Here is a 25,466-nt window from a genome sequence, read left to right on the forward strand (position 1 = left end):
AATATCATTACAATCCATCAACAGGTTCTAAAGTTATGCTGACCACAAATATGTGGAAACACAAACAGACACACACACAGACACACCAAAAACTATACCTCCATTTTTCATGGAGGTAAATCACACGTTCTGTTCTGGAGATAGAGCACTGGAAACGACCCTTCCACACACTCCCATGCTACTGAAAACTCAAAACACATGTTACAGCTGCTAGCTGTCCCCAAGGAGGTTGAGACAGAGGGAATGAGGCCAGATCACTCCATATCAGGAAAAGGGGTGTAAATATTTTTTAAAAAACGAACCACAAAACAACAGCAAACTTCTAATCTACTTAATAGCACAATAGGTCACACACTCTATCCCCATAGCAAAGGAAATCGCAATCCATCCAGAGGTTCTAGAGATATCGGTCCGGAATCACAAAGATCCCTACCAGAAACAGTACATGCTTTTTTCAAGCATGTAACAAAAGCTTACTCATAAGTCACAAATAAGCGAAACTGCGCACAACATGACACGTTGCAAGGCGAAGACAAATACCCAGCGTTGCCAAGAATACATCAATGTGAACCAACAGGTGTTCCAGTATTTCATAATCTATGACGTGTACAAGGTCGTGGGAGTTTACGTATTTGTTGAAGACCAATGAAAGGATGACATAGCATAACCGAGGCATTATCACTAATGACAAGGCAGTTTTGTAGTTGGGGTTGTTAAGCTCCATTGAGTAAAGGGCATGGAATACATATTAAGAACATACTGATGGTAATGATAGTAAAGGTATTACTGCTTCGTGCGCATTTGAGCTGATCTTAATAATGGTATTCCTGACTTAGTGACCCTAAACAGAAAGCCACTTTGCCACTACTTTTGACTTATCTGTTAATATGCTATGTCATCCTTTTATTGGTAGTCAACACATACTCCTCTCACCTTGTGTACATCATAGTTTATGCAACATTTATTGTTTAATCATATGACTGGTACAGCTAGTACAAACTGCGCTCGACCGGACTGTAAGATTTGATCCACTCACACCTGGATGGACCACTACTTTTTTCGACAAGTATTGTGGGTTTTTTTAACGTGATCATAGTGTGACTCTCCTCAAACACATAAGCTCTAACATAACGTCCTCCGATATGACGCCCTTGACCGAAGTTTTTACCTAAGTTAAATACCTTTCCCAAGAACAGAACATTAGGCCTGCAGTGGGTTCGAACACGGAACCTTTAGATTCTGAGTCAACGACCCTACACATGAATCACATTGCCACTCTAGTCAATGTTATGTTTTTGCCTTGCAAAGTGTCGGGAATATGAAGAAAATTGAATACGCCTTCACGCAGCAATATTAATAGTGCGTCATTGACCGAAAGAACTTCTCAGGGTCACGCCCTGTACACGTGAAAGATAAGTCGTACCGTCTCTTCATGGCAAAGTAAATTTGTCATCTTTGACCTCCCTCCTAACTACGCATTCGTCTTGTTTAAAAATGACGTTTATCTACGTATACGTTTCCTATGTCAAACATTGTCTTTACCGGTCTGTATTTGCTTTATATAGATGTACATTAGCTTCCTCGGCCTTCAGTCGACAGTTATCAAACTCTCTGGCTGGGCTTCAGACGTCCCTTCTGTGCATGTTCCATTGCTGAGAACACGCAAGAGGATTGAAATGGCTCCGACAATGGGCACGCTCTGGCTGATGATTCTCGCAGCAAGCGGTGTACTAGCAACAAAAAAAGGTATTTATCGGCATTTGTGATATATTCTCGTATATCCGCCCCTTTGGAGAAACAATAGCCTCCACCAGGCCTTCCTACGGGGGTGCTGGGATCGTAGAATTCTGAAAAAAATCGAGAATTGTCCAGGGAAGTCAGTCCACACTTAGGTTCACGTTTTCTCTCCGGAGCGGCCGACCAACTCCTCTGTTAGCAAGACTCTCCTGGCAAATTATTCTCCCTATAATAGCCAGCGTGGTAGAGACTAGAAACAGTTTTGAGTGCTCTGTAGGGAAGCACCCCACAGGTGTGCACAATTTAGATATGCGAGAGTACATTTTACTGGGGACTTTACATGGGAAAATTATCAGTTTCAAGGTGGCTGATTTATGTGACCAGGCGAAATTATGTTAGTAGGCGTTAAATCATGTTTGCATATTTACCATATGGCAAATGGCTACCTTCTCATGATCGTCGCAACTATGTCAAATCCCTCAGAAAGGGAACGTCGTCATTTTTTCATAAACTATTATTTTTGTAAAACAATTGCTGAATATACATGTATCAAATGACAAGATTTGTTAGAAAGAATCAGAGGCAGTGTAAACGAACATTTTGTGGTTGCCACGTGTACGCTGCGCCGCACATCCTTCTTTCGTCTGGCGCGCCCTGTCTGCAGTCTCAGATCACGCAGTTTGCCTCTTATTTAGTCTTGAGGGTAAGACCGAAGGCGCCATGCAAGAGCACTCGCTTTTTTTTGTTTGCAAGAGTGCAGGTTTACATATACTTATGATATCGTAGGATTTTCAAGCAGGCTGCGACAGAAACAACTTAGCAAGGAATTACGGCGCCCTATTACGTAACAAAGCAAAGCAGCTGAATTTTGTAACACACGGGCACACAGTACGCGATCGTCCGATGTTGTCGGTCGATCGTCAGAAAATAGCACGGCGATCGTAGGACCAATGTGACCGGGACCCACAAAGCGTCGTCTGATGTTCAGTTATGCCATTCTCTGTTTCAGATATACCCGTGGAGTTGGAGAGGGCTGAGCGACAATCGATTCGTAAGATATTTCTTTTCTTCATTTGCTATTCCTAATGAACTAACGCCATGATGGTTCATTCTTTTTAAGTGTAGGGAGTTAGCAAGTGTACTTTCCCAGGACGCAAAGCTTGCGTGAGAAATATTCATAGACTAAGAAAGACGACCACATGAAAGAAGAAGAGTTACAAGTAGATCGTAATCTTCAAGGTCTGATGGCCTAATTCCCAAGATACTAGTACGCCGACACTCTCAATGTGCAAAGGTGGTTCAGAACTTGGGGCTCAATCTACCGCTTCAAGCTTGCATATATGACAAATAAGGGACTTCGATGGGGTTGGGGGACCAAAAGCTTTTTATGTGTTCAGTGAATACTATTTCGTAGTTATTTTCACCTTGCTTTTTTCTGAAAGTATCTCATTGCAAGACATTTCATGACGCCATAATCACGTCCCCAAGAGTTCAATATTGGACTACGCCCACTTTCACAAAGTATTTGGCTAATAGTTGAGCTTACCGTATTCGTTATGACTGCAGCTATTGCCTGCAATGGGCAGTTCACGAATGTGACCAGCGGTACAATCGAGAGTCCGTACTACCCCAACGACTACTACAATGGCGCCCTCTGTCTGTGGTACGTCATCGTGTCGCCAGGCGCCATCATCGAGCTGGCACTGTACGATTACTCCATAGAGAGCGGGTGGGACTTCCTGTACATCTACGATGGAGGCAGCCTCGCTTCACCTTTGATTGCCACGTATGTGAACTTCATGAACTTTGAAGAATTATACATGTTCGTTTCTTATTAAAGCTAATTTTTTTTTAATCACATGTTGTATTTTTATTTTCTTAACCTGTTTTTTTTTTACAATTGTAATATTAACACTGGACAACAGTCCTATATGGAACTTACAACGGTAACATCAATACTGGAAACCAGCTCTTTCAATAATGTTAACAAAAATGCCCCTGCAGTTCAAGTCGAGCTGCTAGGGGACCCAAACGGATGTCTTTTGATTTTTTTACGCTAGTTTTTAAATTTGGAAGTTATTTCTTTCTTCCATTTGTTTCCAACGTTGATCTCCAAGAATTACGGGGACAAACATGACTGACTCACACAATGCCTCCGCCCATGAGGCGTCGCTAAAAATACGGTAGTCTAGATCTGGATTAACCAACCAGAAGATTTTTGTGTGTCGCAGTTGCTGATCCTTTTAATTTTTTTCAGTATCACGGGAACTGGAGCCACTGAGATCTACAACACCACTTCTAACGTAGCTCTCCTGAAGTTCCAATCAGATGGAAGCGTCACCGACAGAGGGTTCCATTTGGACTTCGTCGGTGAGTTCTGTATATTGTGCATTTTACTTAGTACTTTACACAGCTCTGATCTTATCGGCAAATTCATGATATCGTTGCAAGGATTAGTGGTAACTGATGTTGTAGATGATGATGTTGTAAGAAAACTCATTGGTTACACAATCTCTCACTGTCGTATGTACGCATGGGCTGCTAGAATCTTGATAGATAATTTAGTTAGGCTGATATTATAAAGACGTTTGGATTCTTGTGATACCTAAAAGTGTCATCTTCTTTCTGTGATAAAGTTGTCATTCTCACCACTTCTCCTTTGTTTTGCATGATCATTTCTGTTCGTGACCACCAGAGAGGTTCTACCAAGACGCGCCACGTAAGTTTCATCCCTGGTTCGCATTTCTCTTTAGCCTCTACCAGGCTCCACAGGTTGCTCGAAAAATAGTAAGAATTGGCCAAATAAGACAGAAAACACGTCAGAGGAGTACAGTTTGGGACCTAAGGCCGGCCAACAGTACTAGGCCAATTAACTCCTACTAGGCTTTTATTCCTAACTTGGCCAACGTCCCCTTATTCGGCCAGGTGGAAGTCTGGAAGAGACTATTTCTCTTAACGAATACGTGTTCACTGTTGGCTGCAAAAGTCCATACTTGCCAACATTATAATTGCAGAAACAAACGAACAATCAAATTGACAAACGTTTAACAACCAATGAAGCAAATAAGACCAGATGTACTCCAAAAAGCGTCCGCTTCACATGTTGAATGACGTTTGATGGTACGCGCATTGCGTCAGATGGACGTCATATTGCGTCAGATTATGAACATGGTGCGTGAGAAAGCGACACATGTTTTATGATAAATATAATCTGATAAAAGATGACCGTCATATCGGCTTATTTGATAACTCGACGTCATGTTCTAAATGTCAACGACCAGAAAAACTAACCCATACAGATGAATATTGAAAAAATGATCTTTTGCAGTTTGCAATCATACTTTTGAATTCCTTTCACAGCAACTGGCAGCCCTGACACCTTCAACTCAGGTAAATATATCTGTTTGTAACAGGATATCTAAAGAAAATAATCTACATGTCTCATAGAAGTGACTTTTTGTGTATTTCTACACGTGCTGCTATGTTCTAAGTTCTAACATCTACATATACAATAGAATATCTCACTATAACTACCTAGTACTTACTCTGTTGACTTAAGATGGCCCAGGGCATATGAGCACTTCTTTCAAAGTCCTGTAGGAAAATTGTCATAACTCCGTCATAGAAGCTTGAAAATGCCTCAAATCTGGTGTATACGGAAAACACAACTATAGAAATGCAAACATGAGTCATTTATGAAGTTACATACTCTGAATTTTGAGATATTACAATTTATTATGATGTATAATTTTTCCAACAAAATGTAGTCTAGAAAACCATTCCCAACGCGCAAATTACATGAAATTTTTTTAGTACATACTAACATATGTTCCCTTTCAGAACTAGTGAGATTTATTGAGAAACATGTTCCTGCTCTGTGAAAAATATTGATTTTTTCACATTTATGCATATAATTTTAGGGTACCCTTTTCTATAATCACCTTATAACTCAAAACAAAGACCATATACAATATATTCAACTACATCTGAGTGTAGAACAGGACATTTCCAACGATTTAATTTCCTTTTCAATCATTTTAAGTCATTGCTACCGTTTTCTACAAAGGTTTGAAATTTGCACCATCAATTTTTACCCTGTAAGCCATGTTTTAGTAAATCTGCCCATCACTCAACGTGACAGGTCGTAATTAGCACCTCCATGGGAAGTAATTAGCTGTAATTTGCACTTGTGCCATGACAAAAGAACCAAGGTTTATTGTTATGCGTAGACTAGTCTGTTGGTATAAACAGTTGTTTTGTAGCAAGATTGTTATTATGCTCATAGAACGAGAAAAGTTTTAGTCAATGTTAGAGAATAAGTCTCTCTATTTACATTGAAGATGGATTCTGCAAGATGCACATCCAGAAAGCCATACAAAATGTAAAAGTAGGGTTCAAGCGCCACCAACTGGGCCGGGCATTTTGGCCCCGCAGCGCGGCTTCGAATCCCTGGTGTCAAGAGACTGTACTATTCGGCAAAAAACTCAGCAAAATTCGCTCAAAACAAGTCCGACTTGGCCTCTGTTGCAGTCTTCGAACGGGGCTAGTTTTTATTGGGGATGGGGGGAGGGGGCGTTGGTTCGCGATTTTCAACGTTTAGCTACGTTTTCATGCGCCGGGAAAGGGGTTTTGCCCAAGGAGCTTGGTTTGCCGAGGAAGGGAGTTTGCCGTAGCGTAAGATAGCATCATTAGCTTGGGAAGGAAGGCGGAGGCTAATGAAACTCCTCACTAATCTTATGCTACCGCAAGTTCTGCTAGGGGATAAGTTATATAGCTCAGGTATTAACCTCCTTGCTCAATACATTACAACCTCCTTGACTCAATACTGCCAAACTGGGGTATGAAATGACGCGATTTTGGTCCAACAATTTTTTCGAACGCACCAGAATAGAACAGAGAGCCAAATTGTGTGCTTTGAGAAGTAAAACATAATACGGGTTGCTATAGTTTGCATGAAATAGTGTATAAAACTGACCGCCATGAGAACAACAAATCATTAGAGAATACTATGCAATCTACAGCCATAATGATTCTGGCCTGTCGCCATGTTTGTTATCATTACTGATTAGAATGTTTGTTTAGGGCTGTCAGAGTAAAATTGCCTATGATGAAAAGAATTTGAAATCCACCCAAATGCATGTACAGTATACTTCGATGTGTAAACTTTTGTAGAAAAACGTGAAAAAAGTGACAAGGTCTCCTCCTTCTATATTTCCCCCAAGACAATTGTACAAAAGTTGTGTTATTTGGAGGTTGGTCCAGGCAGACAACCATACATATGATCTAGGCCGACAAAGGAAAAGACACTAATTCAACTCGTATGTTCTTTTCTTTTTATAGCTAGAATCCTGTGCTTCCCTTATCAGAAACGCCCATGTTGGTGAAATGCCCTTTCCCCGGCCGTTATATTGGGCAAAAAAGTCTGGTCACTTAGGGCAAGGAGTTTATATAGAAATATATAGGATGTCTTCTATTTAATGTGTTTATGTTGTGCTGTGCTCTTTTGCAGTTTACTTGAAGCACTTCAAGTATGATGCATAACATTTTTGATAAATGTTTATAGAGCAGCGGGAGTGGTTAAAACTTTCAGAAGCATGTCAAATACTTCAAACATCTATCTGAGTATGAGACTGTGATTTTTTCCCCATCTTTTGTATGGGTTAGATTGTAGTTCTCCCTGGTTGTGAAGAAGGTACTTTTTGTTTGTCGTTCACACCCGGACACAGACAAAAGACCAGACTACACATACGCCGTGGCAAATACAACTTTTACAATCATGCCCTGCTGAAATTTAGGGTTGAACAAAGGAGCTTCCATGTTTGCTCAACTGTGATTGACAAACTCAAAAGTGTCATATTTAAGTGTCAAATTTATGGTTAAAGAAAATGAATCAATAAGAATAAAGAAATGACGATTAGAAAATAGATTGAAAGTTAATCAAAGTGCATGCATTCCCATATCCCCATTCAGCGTTTCACAGATGTGTATTGTTTCTTGTTTTGCCGAAATCATTAGTGGCCATGAACCAGTATTCTGTATGTATAAACACACGACTGTCTTGTCCTTCCCTTTGCACTTCCTCAGATTTTAGAAATTGAGTGCGAGCAATTACCTCACCAGGACAGATTAGCGCCTAATTGGGATGCAAAGTGAAGGCGGGACACTGGGCGGCAATTATCACTCAAACTACTGCATATTTACAAGCTATATGCTGGCACTTGGCTCATTTCAATATCCAAGTACCTAATAATCATATTTAAATGAGATTTCTGGCAAGGCAGGCCTGGGCAATCTTAAATGAATGGAGTAGTCTTATCCAACTCTATGCCTTGAATTGTACCTGTTATAATAGCCCGATCCCATGGCTTCGCCGTCAAAACGTAAACGTACAAAAAGGCACACCATGCAGCCACTCTCTCATTGGTTGAAGTCCTAATTGAGATTGACAGTCTTGACTTGATCTCATTATGGTCCTGTTGTGACAGGTTGCCCCAACTCGAGGATCTACAGTTCAGAGGGGTACATCAGCTCCCCTGGTTACGCCGCCGGCTACCAGAACTACACCGAGAACCTGAACTGCGTCTGGGAGATCGTCAACCCCTTCGGCGCCACCTTCAACCTCTGGTTCGTAGCGTTCGACCTGGAGTGCGAAAGAGACTACCTGAACGTCTACACTGGTGCCAACCAGCATAGGTAGGGAGGGCTACGTGTTAGTAGTATAGGCAATTCCACATAGAATCGCTAGGGAACGGCGGCTCTGTTTAAGCGGTGAAGACCTAACCATATATTAAACCTCCAAGCCAAGCACACACCTGGCTGACTAAACTCCTTTGCGCAATTGCCAGCTTTTGATACTGTCTTATTTTGCCGTAAAATCTGCTTGGAGATTACTAGCCACAGATAAGAGAAGCTACGTGACGTGTTGATATAGCGAGATACACACACGCGTGGTTACGCCGAAAAGCAGATACTCTAGCAACTGGATAGAAATTTTGAATCCAGTTGCTTGAGTAACTACTTTTTCGCGTATCCTTTTTGCATGTCTAACCTTCATAGAAACACATGTATTTCTTCTAATAGTCACTAGACTGATTGAACTGAATTGTGGATACTTGCTATAGGGCTGACGTCAGTGTTGCGTTGCGCAGCACAGTGCACAAAAAACGATTTGGGTGTGACTCAAAATCCTTGAAAATCCTTTTTTTCCTTGAAAATATTTGCCCAATCTGGAGACTTTTTGAGTTAAAAGGGATAGGTAGGGCCTAAGCTTTCCTGTTTGGGTCAAAATTTGTTCAGTTTAGCAGTTTAGCTGGTGTCAGGACAGGTTTTAGTTATAGTGTGCTACCGGTTGTATCAGGAGGGAACAGGGGTCAAAGGTGATGTTTCTTTCATAGAGCGAGCTTTTCTCGGAGAATGAGCCGAACAACCCCCTGTTTTCTTTGAACAGTCATAAACTAGACCAAAGTGGCTTTCTGGTGGAGAAGAATTTTTAAGATTGAAGTATGGGTTAGTACTTTTTTAAGCCTTCATTCAGTGTATTATAACATGCCTTCCAACGGGCAGTCCTAACTTCGATGTCTGACCTGTAGATACTCCTGCGAAATGGACCCCATGTACGGGTGTAACATCACAACAACCGGGCCCACGGTCACCATCGAGTTCACCTCGGACGATACCGTCAACAACAGAGGATTTTTCATCGGATACGAGAGTAAGTTTATTACAATAAGCCCTTTCGCACATTCGAGTACACATGCGCGGGCGATAGGAGTTCAGGGTAATATGTCAAAGGTAAGTATATTAAGTTCCACCATCATAACCCATTCACCGTTTTTCAAACATGCCATGATACCAAATGTAAAGTTACAACATCACAGAGGGATCGACACAGGTAGGTGATGACTACGTGCGTCTGTATTTACGTTTCTGAAGGAAATGAACTATTGACTTCAACAACACCCCCCCCCCTTGTGGAAGCCAGGTGATTGCTTTGGGGCCTTCACCTTTGACATATTACCCAGAGTTCCTGTCGCCGCGCATGCGCACTAGGATGTGCGAACCACGAATGTGTGTTGACTTCTTCAAGTAGATGTCAAAATCCCCCTTAACACGTCTAGAAATGTCTGTTGTGAGACGGATTATGTCTAGAGTGACGATCTCTCGAAATGGATATCATTCCGTGCCATGTCTCTTACGTCGTTTGGGTGCAGTCACACGAGCGTGTATATCAAGTCCGTATGAGTTCCGTATGACATACGATTTATGACCTTGCTTCCTAATAAAGAGTGCCATCTTTTCTTTCAGGTTCGAAGTACACCGACCTACAGGAGACACAACCACAGCATACCAGCAGCGATCCTTGGCCCGGGTATGCCTGTCAAATTGAGCCACCAGGTTAGTATTGCTAAAAAGTAGCGGCTATACCAATACTCAGCCATCCTAGATACCTGTTAGCCTGCCTAAATCTCTCGCTTATAGCAGGCCACGCAACATCCGGCGGGAGAGGAGCCGGTTACAGTCCGGAACAGCAGAGTTTGTGTCACACAGACTGATATAAGTTAGCCTTATTAGATATCTCGCCTATAGCAGCCCGCCCAGCATCCGGCTGGCCGGGGAGGTGCCAGTTACAGCCCGGCCTGGACAGCAGAGTTTGTGTTACAAATGTACAGACTAGATATCCAGTCATTTGACAGCTATGTATTTTTTTTCATGACAGAGGAACCTGACTGTTACACCGGAGACGGCCGTGACTACCGTGGACGGGTGAACGTGACCGAGAACGGGTACACGTGCCAGCGCTGGGACGTGCAGGTACCGCACTACCACGTCTACAGCCCCGACAGGTTCCCTCAGTACGGGCTGGAGGAGAACTACTGCCGTAACCCCGGCAACGGCTACAAGCCCTGGTGCTACACAACGTCCCCTAGCGTCAGGATCGAGTACTGCGACGTCAGGGAGTGTGGTAAGATTTTCCTTCTGTCTTTGATAAATGTATCTCGTGTATGGAAAGTAATGTGTTATTTTCCTTTCTCATTCTGTTCGTAGCCAATCAGATCTTAGGTTAGAAATTAGCTGTCTAGCAAGTACTGTAAATGCAGAAACTTTTGCGGTGGTTAAATGTTCGCAGTTTTCGCGATGGCCGCTTCACCGCGAATTAAAAACCACCGCAAACACCTTTCCATGGTAGTTAAAGACTGCAGTGCATGGTGCTACCGCGAAATTAAAACCACCGCGAAAAGTCCTTTTTCCCGCTACAGCGAAATTAAATCCCTGTGAACTTAAATGCATTTACAGTATAAGCAATTCTTAGTTATTGTGTGCAAGTAGCTTGACAGAAGGCTACGGGAAAAATATTCTGCATTTTCGCGAAAATGTTTCCTATCTATTTTTTTCATTTCTAAAGAAACTTGAAAATACAGTTCTACTGGTTCTCCTCCCTACTGCTACACTTGGCACTACTGTGAGAAAAACTGTACCATACATTATTTACCAACATTATAGACCTATTCACGGCACCAAAGGAACTGTCTGGACATGCAAAATTGACCAGGAATGTTCAGATAACGTAAAACAAAAGTTGGAACTTGTAACAAGTTTGATTAATGTTGCCAATTTTGTTCCACAGCCGACTTTACGACTCCAGCACCCGGGTTCGAGGCTCCCCCTCGCTGGAATAACACTGGCGTCAACAATACTTTCACAGGTAGCGTTGAATTTTACATATACGTTTAGAGTAAATAATACAACTCTTGAACAGATAGGTCTTGTACCAGGAACTGCTGGAACTGGATTTGCCGCTACATCACCAGTTAAAGATATACTGCGTATAGAACTTTGTTTTGTGGGAATGTCGTTACTATATTGGATGCCATCGAATGTTGGACGTTTAGTTACTTGGAGAGTTTGGCCCTACCCCTATCCCTATCCCTATCCCTATCCCTATCCCTATCCCTATCCCTATCCCTATCCCTATCCCTATCCCTATCCCTATCCCTATCCCTATCCCTATCCCTATCCCTATCCCTATCCCCATCCCCATCCCCATCCCCATCCCCATCCACATCCCCATCCCCAGCCCCAGCCCCAGCCCCAGCCCCAGCCCCAGCCCCAGCCCCAGCCCTAGCCCTAGCCCTAGCCCTAACTGAAACCCTAACCCTAACCCTAATTCTAACTCACCCTTAACCCTACGACCCGAGTCGTCCTGGACCAGGTGCCGAATCGGCCTGATCGGCTGGGGGCTGAACTGACCAGGTGCCGAAATGTCCTGATATCCTGCTAGCAAAGATGAGCCTCATAGACAGAACAGCACCACTTCCATTTTGTTAACGTTTTGACCTTTTTTGTTCTGTCTCACAGAATGTGGAGGAACGCTGTATCTCGATGCCGGGTTCATAGACAGCCCGGGTTTCGGTGTCATGAGATACCCTGACAACGCCAGGTGTGAATGGACCATTATCGACCCGCACGACTGGGGCTTCAGGCTGATTCTGGAAGACGCCAGCATGGAGTGTGGCTATGACTCCGTCACAATTTACGACGGAGCTGCCAATGGCACGGAGCTTGCAAGGTAAACAATAGCCTTATTGTTGTATCCGAGGGAACAAGTTTGGATGCAACAATGAAAAAACAGATTGCAGATCAGAAGAATTTCAATTAGAAAAAAAAATTGTTTCTGACTTATCAATCATCTTTTTTTGCTGGACAGGCAGGTGCGGCAATTTTGGCAGTCTCGTATAATCTCGTCGATATTTGCGAGATTTCACTTAATGTCCATGAATCCCGGGTTCGAAACACCCGTGCCCGTAAACGTAGAAAAACAGTTAAGTACTTTCACCTAATCTATCAGCAAATCTTTTCAGCTACTGTACTGCTGATACCTGTGCCATCGAGACCACACAATCAACCGTCACCGTGGTCTTCAATTCGGACGCTAGCATTACAGGCCGCGGGTTTAGACTAAGATTTGGAAGTAAGTATCTTTCAATGGTATCACCTTGTTTCCGTCGACGAGCGTAGGCGAATACTGTTTCATTCGACTTACATTAATCCAACAGCATGAGTATTACACCACATCTGAATTTTAAAGCAACTTTCACAATGTGTTCAACCGAGAAATTCTAGCAAACATGATTTTGGGTCGTCTCAATGGCTTTCCTCAAAATGCCTATTTCAGTGCCCATTATCACTTGTACAAAGAAGCGAGAAGACCACACTGTGCTTAGCACCATCAAATAGTTGAATTGTATCCTTTTCTGCATATGTCTGTTATGTCTGTTATGAGCGAACTGTGCCAATTGCAAGCCCGTCAAGGAATGAATTTACAATACAGGTCTTTAATTCATTCATCATAACTGCCATTCTGTAACGTTCACGTTTTCTCCCAAGGTCTGTACATCCCAAATGTCTTTCCCGCGTTCCCGATTGCGGGCTTCCCCTCGTGTACCAGCATCGTCGACTTGGGTTTGACACCTCCAGCCCCCACACCGTCTCTAGGTAAGGTTTTGGACGTTTATGCAGCTTCCAATAATTGGATGTAAATATTGTAAAGTTCTTGTTAAATCGCGGCGAGATGGGACTGGAGACGTGGTTTTATTTTAATTTTGCGGTTGATACAAACGTAGTAAAAGACAGAACACATACAATGTATTCGCGGTTTGATTAATTTCCTGGGAGAGGTCAGTGATCTTCGCCTTCGGGTACATGCCAACTTCAATCAGTTGAACACTCTGACACGGTGGGTGGTGGTCGCTAGTCTTTGTACAAGTTTGTGTTGATGTAGTTTCAGCTTCGAGCTCCTCAGTAAGCAGCGACCCTGTCCGCCAACCTGCAGCTGGGTGGTGCTGAGGACCCGTGACTACAATTACTAGTTTATGAGGGAATGTTCAAATGCATGCAATGTCTTGTGAATTTTATAACATGTTCTGGGAGGTGATTCTGAACTCTTGCAGTTCTTTGGAAAACGAGTTCAGGCGACAGTATGCCCGCGGTGACGTATTCTCAATACGAGAAGGATCTAACAGCCCCTTGCTAGCGAGTTTCATTGGAGTTACTACAATATCGCTAAAGCTGGGAACATAAAGCCACCACGACTATGACTATGACAGTTCATTTTCGATGATGTTTACAACAGGTAGTTAGTAAGATATTCGGTAACCTTTTTTTATAGATGAAGTTCAGGTCATCTTGGTGGACGGTAACGGGATCAACAGCGGTCTTGTTGAGATCTTCTACGACGGCCAATGGGGAAGCATCTGTGACGACGAGTTCGACAAGGCCGACGCTGACGTCATCTGTCGCCAACTCGGCTTCAGCGGAGCCGACGCTTTCTACGGAGATGCCTACTTCAACGAGGGCCACGGACCGATCTGGCTGGACGATCTCGCCTGCACTGGAGACGAGAACCTCATCACGGAGTGCGCTCACCCAGGCTGGGGCGTCCACAACTGTCAGCACAAGGAAGACGTAGGAGTGGTCTGTGCAGGTGAGAACCAAAGACAAATAACAGATCCCAATAAGAGGGCCCATGGATGAAATTGCGCATGCGCAACGAAATGCATTGTGGGTAAAATGCCAAAGGTAATGGCCGCTAACTTGTAGAGTCCGTGTCCTGGCCATGCGTAAAATATGTCGAGACGTGTTTTGTTTATGTCACATGATCCTTCAACTTTGAACGTCGAATCATGTACCAGCATATAACAGAGCACGGTTTTCATAGATACTTGCCAATTTTCTTTACAGGGTCACGTGGGTCTAATCACGTGTCATAAGTCATTGGTCACTCGACTCTGAAGAAGAATGTTATAGGAAGACTAGAAATTTGACAAAAATCGGTATCTTTTCCTGTTTGTTAGAACACCGGATAGCTCTCGACAGACCATTACCTACGATTGGTCCTTCTGGCTGCGTTACCTCTGGTCAACCGTGACCATAGATTCAATCACATTGGCACAAACTGCCAAGAGACAACGTGATTAGATGGTAAATTCGCCAGGAGGAGGTATCTGATTGGTAAGCACTAATGACATACAAACAGTTAAGCTAAATATCTTTACATACTGCTTCTGCTTCTTACATAGTGATGTCTCTTTTGTTTGAAGAGTTTCGGATTCGTCTGGTCGACGGAGATTTCGACCACGGCCGACTGGAGGTGTTCCATGACGGCCAGTGGGGGACCGTGTGCGACGACAACTTCGGCATTAACGAGGCCGACGTGGCGTGCAGGGAGCTGGGATTCCCCGGCGCCGACCCGACCCAGCCGATCGTTTCCTGGGGACCAGGCACCGGGCCCATCTGGATGGACGACGTGAAGTGCTCCGGGACCGAGCCTTCTCTTGAGTACTGTGACCAGAGGGGGTGGGGAAGCCACAACTGTGATCACAGCGAGGACGTCGGACTCATCTGTGGTGCGTATAGAAAGAAAGCCTGACAAAAACACCATTACCTAATTGCTAGTGACCACACAGTGTTGAATCACTAGTTTATCATTCAATATCGATATCTTTCGTACCAAAGCTAGATTAGTACAAGATTAGTATGTACAAGATTGTCTTAAACTTAATTCCCTTGCAATAGAATAGCATGCTGATTAATTGGATGCTTCCATCTTGCACTACGACCCTCCTAAGTACAAGTTACTGTTAGATACTTCAGAAACATTACTAACCTATGGAACATGCCGTTTTCATAGATGCGCCAGTCACAACAACGGAAATGCAGCCAACGACGATTCCGCAGACCACCTTGTATCCTGACAACGGCATCATCACATTCTCTGGTACGTTTCGTATGTTCCATACGACATACCAACGTGTCTTAGTTAGTTTTGTCTCACTGATAATCTTAGCATGGAAGTACACCTGTGTTGGTATATGACACAATGAATGAAGACTAAAGTTTACGTAACCAACACAAGAATGCCTAATGTTCTTCGGAAACTTCCCATAGTGAGTTTTCAGAATCTTTCACAGAAAGGTTAAGGTTTCGGTCTGAAGTCCACCCTTCTCGCTCCATCAGCACCGGCCAATCAGACACCTTCCCTCATGTTGCTAGAGGGAAAGTTACTAGCTAATCATGCTGCCTCTTGACCTATGACGGTGACGCGATTGGCTAGTACTATAGTGAAAACTGCCCAGTGCTGATGCAGCGAGAAGGACGGATCGCAGGCCTGCCGCGCGCGGTGCTTGACATATACAGCCACGAGTCTGGTATCTCATCTAAAATCCACGTATTCTTTCAAGGTTTCAGTGTGAGGCTTTCTTCCGGAGGACCGAACTACGGCAGGGTTGAGGTTCTGGTGAACGGGACCTGGGGTACCGTCTGTGACGATAGATTCGGCGCCGACGAGGCCAGGGTGGTCTGCCAAGAGCTCGGTTTCCGTGACTACATCAGCTTTGATGGGGGCGCGCACTACGGCCTGGGGACCGGGCCGATATGGATGGACGACGTCCAGTGTACCGGCTACGAGCCGTCTATTCAGTTCTGCCAGCACCGTGGATGGGGCGTGGAAAACTGTGGCCACCACGAGGACGTTGGCGTCGAGTGCCAGGGTAAGGAGCGATTTAGTCTGTTTCTACCCCCTCACATTAGGCGAAAATCGATCGGACGACGAGTCTGTGAGCTCTAAATTACGAGGAGGTATGACCCTGCTACCGACGAAGAAATGGCAGAGTTCCCCCTTTTCCGTCAGGGTCATGCCTCTTCGTTATTTAGAGCTCGCAGACTCGTGCGATCGATTTTTTTTCTAATGTGACGGGGTATTATGAAACCACATTGTACATGTAAATTTTTTATGAAGGTTACACATCAAGGTGAACAGTATTTTCAAGAAATTCAATCTCTACAACTGGACAAAATTCGGAGATAATTTTCAGGACGTTTCGATGTGACATTTGTATACGATTCTTAAGAGTTAGTGACTTTTACAATTCGACTTTTTTTTGCGACGCCTCAGGGGCTAGCCTAATAGTACAGAGAGCGCCCGTTTGACAAGAATCCCCAAAAGTCCAGTTTTATACGAGTATCGGTTCGCTCTGCAAGTTTATTTTAGTCCCGCGAAACGTCCAAAAGTAATCCTCGAACTTTATCCTGTTGTTGAGATTGAATTGTTGCTGGTTTGCTCGCTATGAGAACAGCAGTACACTTTATAATGCATTTGATGTTTGACAAGGATATGTGTGACTGTGCTTCAGGACCGGATAGGACCCTCATCGACTGTGACTTCGACACGAACAGATGCAACTTCACCGGTGATGCTACAGCAGACTTTGAGTGGAGGCGCAGAGCCGGCAGAACGCCTTCTGCTTCGACTGGCCCAAGCTTTGACCACACAACTGGAAGCGGTTTGTAGCTGTTTCTATATACAGTCTATAGTTTACTGCAGTTTGTTTTTGGTCACGTTCAATTAAGTTAGTTTGTTTAGTTAAGCAAGTCTAATGCAGGTAGTGAACTAGTGAAATTTAGTCTAGTTGTAGCTCCTTTGTTGCGACGCGTACACACGCTGCACTTCAAATATCTTCCTTCCCTTCAACCTTTGCAACATCCTTCCTTACACATTGATTGTTCTTTCGTGCACTGAGAGGTACAAATGTGACATGATGTGCACACGTCTTTTATTGCTCAGCATTATTTTGTGTATGCTTATAACACTTACAGGGTTTTGTTATTTTTGTTAAGGAAAAATCGAAATAGCATAGAAATATGACACTTGTCTAAAGGTGCGACACGAGCTTGTATATCACGTGCGTATGAGATCCGTACTGACATTTGTTCATGATACGCAGTTGTACGCAAAATATGCACCTTGTACGCATCTGAAGCGCTTTGTGTTAGTTTTAGGCACGCAGGCATACGTACAATAGGCCCTGTATACGCGTACCTAAAACTGACACAAAACGATTGAGTTGCGTATGAATGCGTATTGTGCGCACGACTACGTATAAATAAAGTCAATATAGACCTCATTCGGACTTAATATACACTCTCTTGTGACTGCACCTTAACGTTGATAAATATCGCCCACAGGATACTACATGTACATCGAAGCATCATCGCCCCGTCAGCCGGGAGACACTGCTCGCCTTGTGAGCCCCGTGCTCAATGCATACGGAACGCACTGCCTGCAGTTCGCCTACCATCTGTACGGGGACAGCATCGGTGAGCTGAAGGTCCTGGTCGGGTCTGAGGTTGTGTTCTTCCGGAACGCTAGTGATGGAGACTTCTGGCAGGAAGCCAAAATGGACGTCAGCCTGAACAACAATCAGGTTTGGGGCTCAAGTTATTTTCTTGCCTCAGATGCAACATTAATTTTGATTTATATATATACATATATATATATATATATGTCTTGTCCATATCTAATGCCAGCTCCGCCGTTTGCATCAATGTTTGAAAGCCACCGTGGCGTACCGGTCCTAGATTCGTTCTTATCGCTAGCGTGTGTAATTCTGCGATCACTATTGCTCCGGCGCCCGTAGGAGATGTAGCCCCGGCAGGGCTTTGAAGTCACAAATTCATCCGGTATTCCGGGGAGAACAGCTCTTGGTGTTTTCACGAGTAGGTCAGGCGTCTATTTGTTGCCGGGTCCCGTGTTGATTTTTACTCCGAGTTCCAAATAAAATCCCGGGCCCCTGCCGTGTCCAAAAGTAACCAGGTAGCCTCAGAGTGTCCCGCGGGTCACGTAGGGGTCACGGACGAACGTGCAAGAAAAAAAAACAGCCCGCAAATAACCGACGGGGATCCTTTTTTTCCAATTAAGACCGAAGCATTAGCGCAGGCCAGCCACCAGCCAACAATATACTCTCTCACCTGTTGTTGGGAGGGATAGTTAACAGTCAATCACGTTGCTCCTCGAACAAAGGCGGCGATTTGATTGGTCAGTGATAGCTGTACGGAACGCGAGCCGGAACGCCAGCGTTATTGCTTGATATATATGGTGGATTTGGCATGAGAGGATTTGGTTTTAGCTACATACCTCTAAACTTCTCCTTGCATGTCTGGCAATCGGTGAATGTACACTTCTATTTTGCTGAAAGCTCTAACAAGGTTGTTGACCTTCCTTACAGATCACCTTTGAGGGTGTTGTCGGCATCGGGTGGAGAGGAGACGTCGCCATTGATGACGTTCTCCTGTACAGTGGATCTTGCCAGTCCAACGGTTGGTGGCGTCTTGATGTTCGCATAGATTCCCTCAGGGTGTATACTAATCAACGATTATTCATTGATGTTCTCGATGAATGGTCAGGAACATCAAATTGAATGTACATGGTGGCAATTACAATGTCTTGAAGCTTTCGATATTGACGCTTCATATGAACAGAAGAATCTAAATATTGACCAGTGGAGTACGGGAACGGTTCATAGAGATGATGATGATGATGATGGTGTGCGTGTCCGTGTGCATGTCTGTGTGTGCATGTGTGTGTTTGTATGTGTGTGTGCGCGCGTGTGTGTGTGTGTGCAGGTGTGTATGTGCGTACATTGGCGCTCCCGTAACATGTTATTTCTATATTTTGTACAGCCCCAATAGCTACAACGCCTGCCTTGCCGGCCACAACCACAATTCCAAGCGTCATCAATCTGGGAGGTGAGTGCAGAGTTACAGAAATGAATATGGCGCATATGGCGAATTTGAAAAAAAAGTAGAACGTATTCGCACTCAAATGAAATAAAAAATGTGTGCAATACACCTCCAAACAGATGGTTTCCGGATGATTATCGATGTTTTGTGATATTTTTACAAGAAGATGGACTTTTAATATTATACCACCAGAGTCCCAATGTTGCAATTGAGGCGTAAAGCTCCGAGAATGAGCCAGGTCTTAAGCGGGTATCTCACTGAAACTGCGATGCGTCGGTGTCGTCCGTGGAGCCTAGCGATGTGACAGAGCGCTCAACGGATTTCATCGATAAGGAAACGAGTCTACTTCCGTTCTTTTTTTTTCTTTTCTTTTTTAATTTTTAGTCTTATTTGTACTTTTTGTATGGTACTCCCTTTCTAAAGTCAACGGTAACACAAATTCAATTCAAAACGCACGCGCAGCGATGCCGCCAAAGTACCGCAGTCCCTTGAGATACCCCCACCCCATAACACATGCTTAATGACTTAATGAAGCATAAAACAGTCATGTTAGGGAAAAGATTGCAGTTATATTTTTTGTGATAAAACGTTAACCCTTGCTCTATGCCGTCCTTCCTGGCTTCCAGACCACGATATCGGGTTGGAAGATGGCGGCTACAAAAACGGGAAAATGTCGCATTTATTCATTTTTCTTCAAATTAAACGTTTACTCTTTCTCTATGTCATTGTCCTGCCTTCTAGACTACGATATCCGACTGGAAGATGGCGGCTACAGCTACGGCAGGGTGGAGGTCAGGGTCAACGGGGAGTGGGGGACGATCTGCGACGACGGCTTCGGCGAGCCCGAGGCGGCTGTGATCTGTCGGGAGCTCGGCTTCGCCGGCGTGGAGGCCTTCTACCCCGGAGCGTACTACGGAGAGGGCACGGGCAAGATCTGGCTGAGCGACGTGAAGTGCTCTGGTGACGAGTCGGCGATCAGACAGTGCGGCCATGCCGACTGGGGCGTGAACAGCTGCCTACATGCGCAAGATATAAGCGTCGACTGTAAACAAGGTAACGTCGGCGCACTTTATATTTTTGACTTCTATTGTTTTAGGCTAGACATGCAGATGTAACAATTTTATCCCAGAGACCTTGATGGTGTCAACACACCATATACTAATGGAAAAACAGATTATATGAAAGAGACAGTAACTATAGGTTTCCGGCGTGTCAATGTTATCGGCGCCTGTGAACTGATGATTTTTCAGGGAAGCGAGTACAGTAAAACTGATGGCGCACAAACTAGATAAAAGGTGCTTTTGTGTGGAAAAATGTCAGCGCGTAATACTTTATGGACAGGACGTTTTCTGGTCGGGAGCGGGGGATGGGTGGGTCATGGGCTCTCAAAAAAATATATAAGTGATCACAGATTTTCACCTTCTACAACAGTGTTTAATCCATCCTTAATTGTACTTTCCTCCAGAGATCGAAGTTCGTCTGGCTGACGGTGATACCAACTACGGCAGAGTGGAGGTTAAGTACGACGGTCAGTGGGGCACGATCTGCGACGACGACTTCGGCGAATCCGAGGCCAGAGTGATCTGCCGGCAACTCGGCTTCCCCGACTTCGAGACCTTCCACTACGGCGCGTACTACGGACCGGGGACGGGCCCTGTGTGGCTGAGCAACCTCCAGTGCAATGGGTTCGAGACGAATGTAGAGGACTGCAGTCACAGCGGCTGGGGCATGAACCCACCCACCTGCACCCACCCACATGACGTATCCGTCGTCTGCCAGGGCTCAGGTGGGCGTCATTTTTTTATTCACATTTTTTAAAGAGGATGAGACAGAAAGCAGGCACTGCTTATCGAGGTCTTCTCCTCATGTACATAAACAAAATAAAGACACACATACAGGACGACAAAACGCTAACAAATAACAAAGTCAAGAGATAATGATAACGACATAAGGAAACAAAGTGACGTGTAGCTGGTATACAAACTTAGAAGTAATCAAATAAGGTTATAAGTCAACTAAAATGACCTGTCTGTTGGATTAATTTAAAAATACAACATCAAATAAATGATAGTTCTGAATGCTGGATAGTACTGTATTTCCCCTGAGTTGGGGTTGAACACAAAACATAACGACATGAAAAAATAGGACGTCATTAGCTTTCAGTTGTGAAACGGAATGTGTTATTATTGGTGTGTTTGTTTGTTTGTGTTTATACGTTACGTATTTAAGATATGCTAGTAATGTTTACCGTAGAATGAGTGACAGCCAGGAAGTTAAGTTCAGAGTTGTCAGATTTAATCATTTATCAACCACGTTTCGCAACTGAAAGACATTCCAGGTCATGGGATTAATGGAAGAGCAATTGGAAGTATTGCATTCTGTGTTAAATGTTTTGTTTCTTCGTGTTTTCGCACATATATGCTAGTCAATTTGACCATATAGCGACAGGGAATCATCAATGGATACGTGTCTTGGTAATCAAAACATTCTTTGCATGATTACTGAACCGCAATTTTACAAAATGAGAAACTCAATATTTCACCAAGACCTTCGAAATCTTCAAACGTTTCGTTTGCTTACATCCACTCGTAACTCTACGCGTCTGCTTGAGGACAGAATCACCGTGTGCATCTATTTTCATCAATTGAATAAAAGAGCCTGTAACTTACAGAAAAGAAGACGTTTAAAATGGAGAGCGGACATGGGTTGGGTTGGGAAACGGTCAGATATTTCAGTAATTGCTGCCTGGCATGTCTCATTACCTTCATCGACGTATGAAGAGCTATCGCCTGTTCTTTCCACCCATAACGTTTCTTCTTACTACCCATTGGTAACTTTGCTCTGTTACAGTTTCAACCGGAATTAGCATTGACTGTGACTTCGAACAAGGCCTGTGCGGCTACTACAACTACAAGTTCACGCGCACCGAGGGGCCGACTAACAACGACACAACCTCAGGCCCAAGCGGAGACAGCAACACTGGATCCGGTAAGGGATATCTTGTTTCTTCTTTTCATTCTGTCGGGGGGGGGGGGGTACTGGATACAAATTGGATATTCACTTGCAGACGTTTCAGGAGACATCCATCACAGCGTTACTAGAATTTTTATAACCGCGTCATTCTAGTGACACTCAAGTCATGAATGACTAATAGTCATGGATGTCGCTGGATATGTCTGAAAATAAACACCCGATTTTTATATTGCTTACCCGTATATCTAACCTTCATAAATGTAACGGAACTATTTCTTTTCTGCGGCAGGATACTATGTGTACACCGAGTCGGCCGAACTGGCCCCGGGCGACGCCTCCTTCCTTCTGAGCCCCGTGGCGAGCTTGAACGTGCCGTCCCAATCCTGCCTGCGGTTCTCCTACCACATGTACGGGACAGACATTGGAGAGCTGAAGCTGTACGTCCAGAACGGGTCCGGCAACTGGTACCAGCCGTTCGATCGGTCTGGCGACCAGGGAGACGCCTGGATCACGGAGAATATAGACCTGAACGCGCCCGTCGGCCAGGTAAGAACGCATATCTCTAACACGATGATAGGGGCGCAAGGTGTTTGTGGTTATGGTTATCAACTTAGAATCTTAAGGCCTGAGTTCGAATCCACTAACTTTTGTCAATGACACCGAATAAATTTTGTTGGAAAGCAGGTTTTACCCTAACAAAGAATTGATATGTATAGAAGGTTAAGACAATTCAATCAATCAATCAATCAATCAATCAATCAAATGGTTTATTCGTTAAAAGGCGTAGCAGCCAGGGGCTGAATTATGCCCTCTTCACAAAACAAAGTATTGCACTACACCATTGTTCTTGCATGACATATTACAGACATTACACGTTAAAAAGGTACACATTACACAAGTATGGCACATCTCATAAAACAATCTCGTACGTTAAAATCTGGTACAATGTATTGACTAGCTATAGTTCTTCACTTCATGGAATTGAGTATACGCAGCAGTGATGGTACTGGGCTATTGGAAAATCTAACAGTTCTGCAGGTAGGTATTGTTAGTTTGTTCGAGTTTCTTAGTGACCGTCCGTGCGTTAGCCTCCTGGGAGCTGGTACTAAATCAACAGTTCTTTCTGATGTTGTCATGCTTTTGACTCCCTTAGCCGGCTATCTCCCTTTGGCCGGCTATACTCCTTTGCCAGCTTTGATACTATTTCTAAGGCACCGTAGGGTCTGCTTGGAGACTAGTTCGCAAACTTGATACACAGGTTAGCTCTTCTGCTAGCAAGTGCCTCTAGGTTACAGACATCGAGTGCCGTGTTGTAGTCTGTGTAGGCCCGCCCAAGGATAATGCGTAATGCCCGCTTCTGCACTCGTTCAATAGCTGTTGTTTGCTTGTTGGTGAGACTATGGTGCCAGACCGGTACGCAGTATTCAAGCACTGGCCGGATGAGCCCACAGTATACAGTACCTAGGTCAGGTAGTTGGAAGCCAAAGGTTTTTAGTCTTCTGAGCATGAACATTCGTTTTCCTGACTTTTTTGACAGTTTATGGAATACTCTTCAATCAATGACAATTTGTAAACACGTACCTCTAACTTTTTGATGTCTACACGGAGAGACCAAGTCTTGCGAGAGCACGAGACTTGGTCCGAGACTTGCTTGGATCTCCTACCAAATTCTAGATACAGTAGAAGCCAGTTAATTGCAGAACGGATAATCGCACAATTCTGTTAATTGCATGAAATCCCAAAATCCCATGGTGGTGCGGTCCCGCTTGATAACTTCGCTTTGTTGCACCATTCGAAAACTTGCACGAATTTTGGCAAATTGGGTGTGCAATTAAGCGGCATCTACTGTAATCTCACGAAATACACTACCAAATTGGGTGTGCAAATAAGCGGCTTCTACTGTATTCCAATGGATGTATAAACACTTAGTTGTGACGTCTGTACGCAGGTTATGTTCATCGGCATCCGTAAGAGTATTGTTGGTGCTGGCCTCGCCGGAGACATTGGCGTCGACGACATCAGGCATTACTGGGGACCATGTAACCTTGGTAGGAGACCTTTACGTATATCAAACCTTCCACTGGATCACTGGATGAATACTGTTAATGGAATCAAATTGAATTGAAATAAGATCAGCGATGTAAAACTTTTTTTGAAAGACAACAAAGTACAAATCACACTTTTCCATCAATCAACTTTTGATCACTTTCTTTATTTTATTGTGTAAGAAAAAGGAATTCTGTTTAACTTTTATGTGATGTTTAATCATAACATTTTACATACTCTTAATGCCCAAGGTGGAGTCTTTAGAAACACTTTTCATTTAACAGGCCATAGGTAGAACCAAATCAGCATTTCCCTGTACATTAGCCGTTCTGTGCGGTCTAAATCGCATTGTTTACATGCCTTTTACTGACACAAACCTTGTAACTCAGTCTGGTAATATTTATTACATTGCTGCATGCAGAAACAAGGAGAGAACGCTCCCAGCGACATGACTCTAGTCACATTGCTATAGTAACTCCATGCGCTGAATGATCAGTTTTCTGTATTTATTGAGGTTCCACCGCCAGTATGAAATCAATTAAGAAAAGGTGCTTTGATATCTTTCTCCAATTTGTTAATTTTTGGTGTATTTCATTTTTTCTAACTGTAGCAAACTAAAGCGGCGCACAGCCGTCTGACCAGTACCGGCACAACAAGCTGTGGAAACTACTGACCGGCGCCCTGCATCGCCAAAACATCAACAACGTGTAACTTACCATGAACTGATAATGTCCACTACAATAATATTATTTACGCCCCGGTTACCTACAGTAAACTTAAACGAAATTTCTTTGCAAAAGTGAAGTAACATCGAGATAAAATCCACCAGTAAATCAAGTCAAGTTAAAGTTAATGAAAACAGATGACGTGCAAAACACTTATGTCGTCAGGGTTTGTCACAAATAAAGCTTGTTGTTGCTGAAATTTAACATCTCTGTGTCTATCTTTCAAATGTAGCATTGGCACATACGCATTGTACCTGTCTTCGTCTCTTTAATATCCTGATTTCAATATCATGTTTTCTCAGAACATGATGAACATTTTGTGGCGTTGGTAAGGGAATAGGTAGCCTCTATCAGACTCCATAGGTTTCCAGAAACTTAGTAGAAATTGGCTTACATGCAAGAGGACTTATC

General features: G+C 43.8%; 1 protein-coding gene across 1 annotated transcript; it reads left to right on the forward strand.

Annotated features, from left to right (window-relative positions):
• The first annotated feature begins 1,576 nt into the window (after positions 1-1,576).
• On the forward strand, positions 1,577-25,134 carry LOC118427627 (deleted in malignant brain tumors 1 protein-like). The gene is made up of 28 exons (XM_035837502.1): positions 1,577-1,746; positions 2,747-2,788; positions 3,304-3,523; positions 3,995-4,107; positions 4,433-4,456; positions 5,098-5,127; positions 8,223-8,430; positions 9,327-9,448; positions 10,042-10,131; positions 10,454-10,699; positions 11,363-11,440; positions 12,094-12,304; positions 12,597-12,706; positions 13,123-13,230; positions 13,904-14,218; positions 14,835-15,140; positions 15,425-15,511; positions 15,975-16,283; positions 16,926-17,075; positions 17,758-17,996; positions 18,798-18,888; positions 19,252-19,317; positions 20,053-20,364; positions 20,777-21,097; positions 22,162-22,299; positions 22,574-22,830; positions 24,233-24,332; positions 24,941-25,134. The coding sequence occupies exons 1-28, from the start codon at positions 1,677-1,679 to the stop codon at positions 24,946-24,948; spliced, it is 4,371 nt and encodes a 1,456-aa protein (XP_035693395.1). The 5' UTR covers positions 1,577-1,676; the 3' UTR covers positions 24,949-25,134.
• Positions 25,135-25,466: the final 332 nt, after the last annotated feature.

The sequence above is a fragment of the Branchiostoma floridae genome, chromosome 12 (assembly GCF_000003815.2).
Source record: "Branchiostoma floridae strain S238N-H82 chromosome 12, Bfl_VNyyK, whole genome shotgun sequence".
Classification (NCBI taxonomy): Eukaryota; Metazoa; Chordata; class Leptocardii; order Amphioxiformes; family Branchiostomatidae; genus Branchiostoma; species Branchiostoma floridae.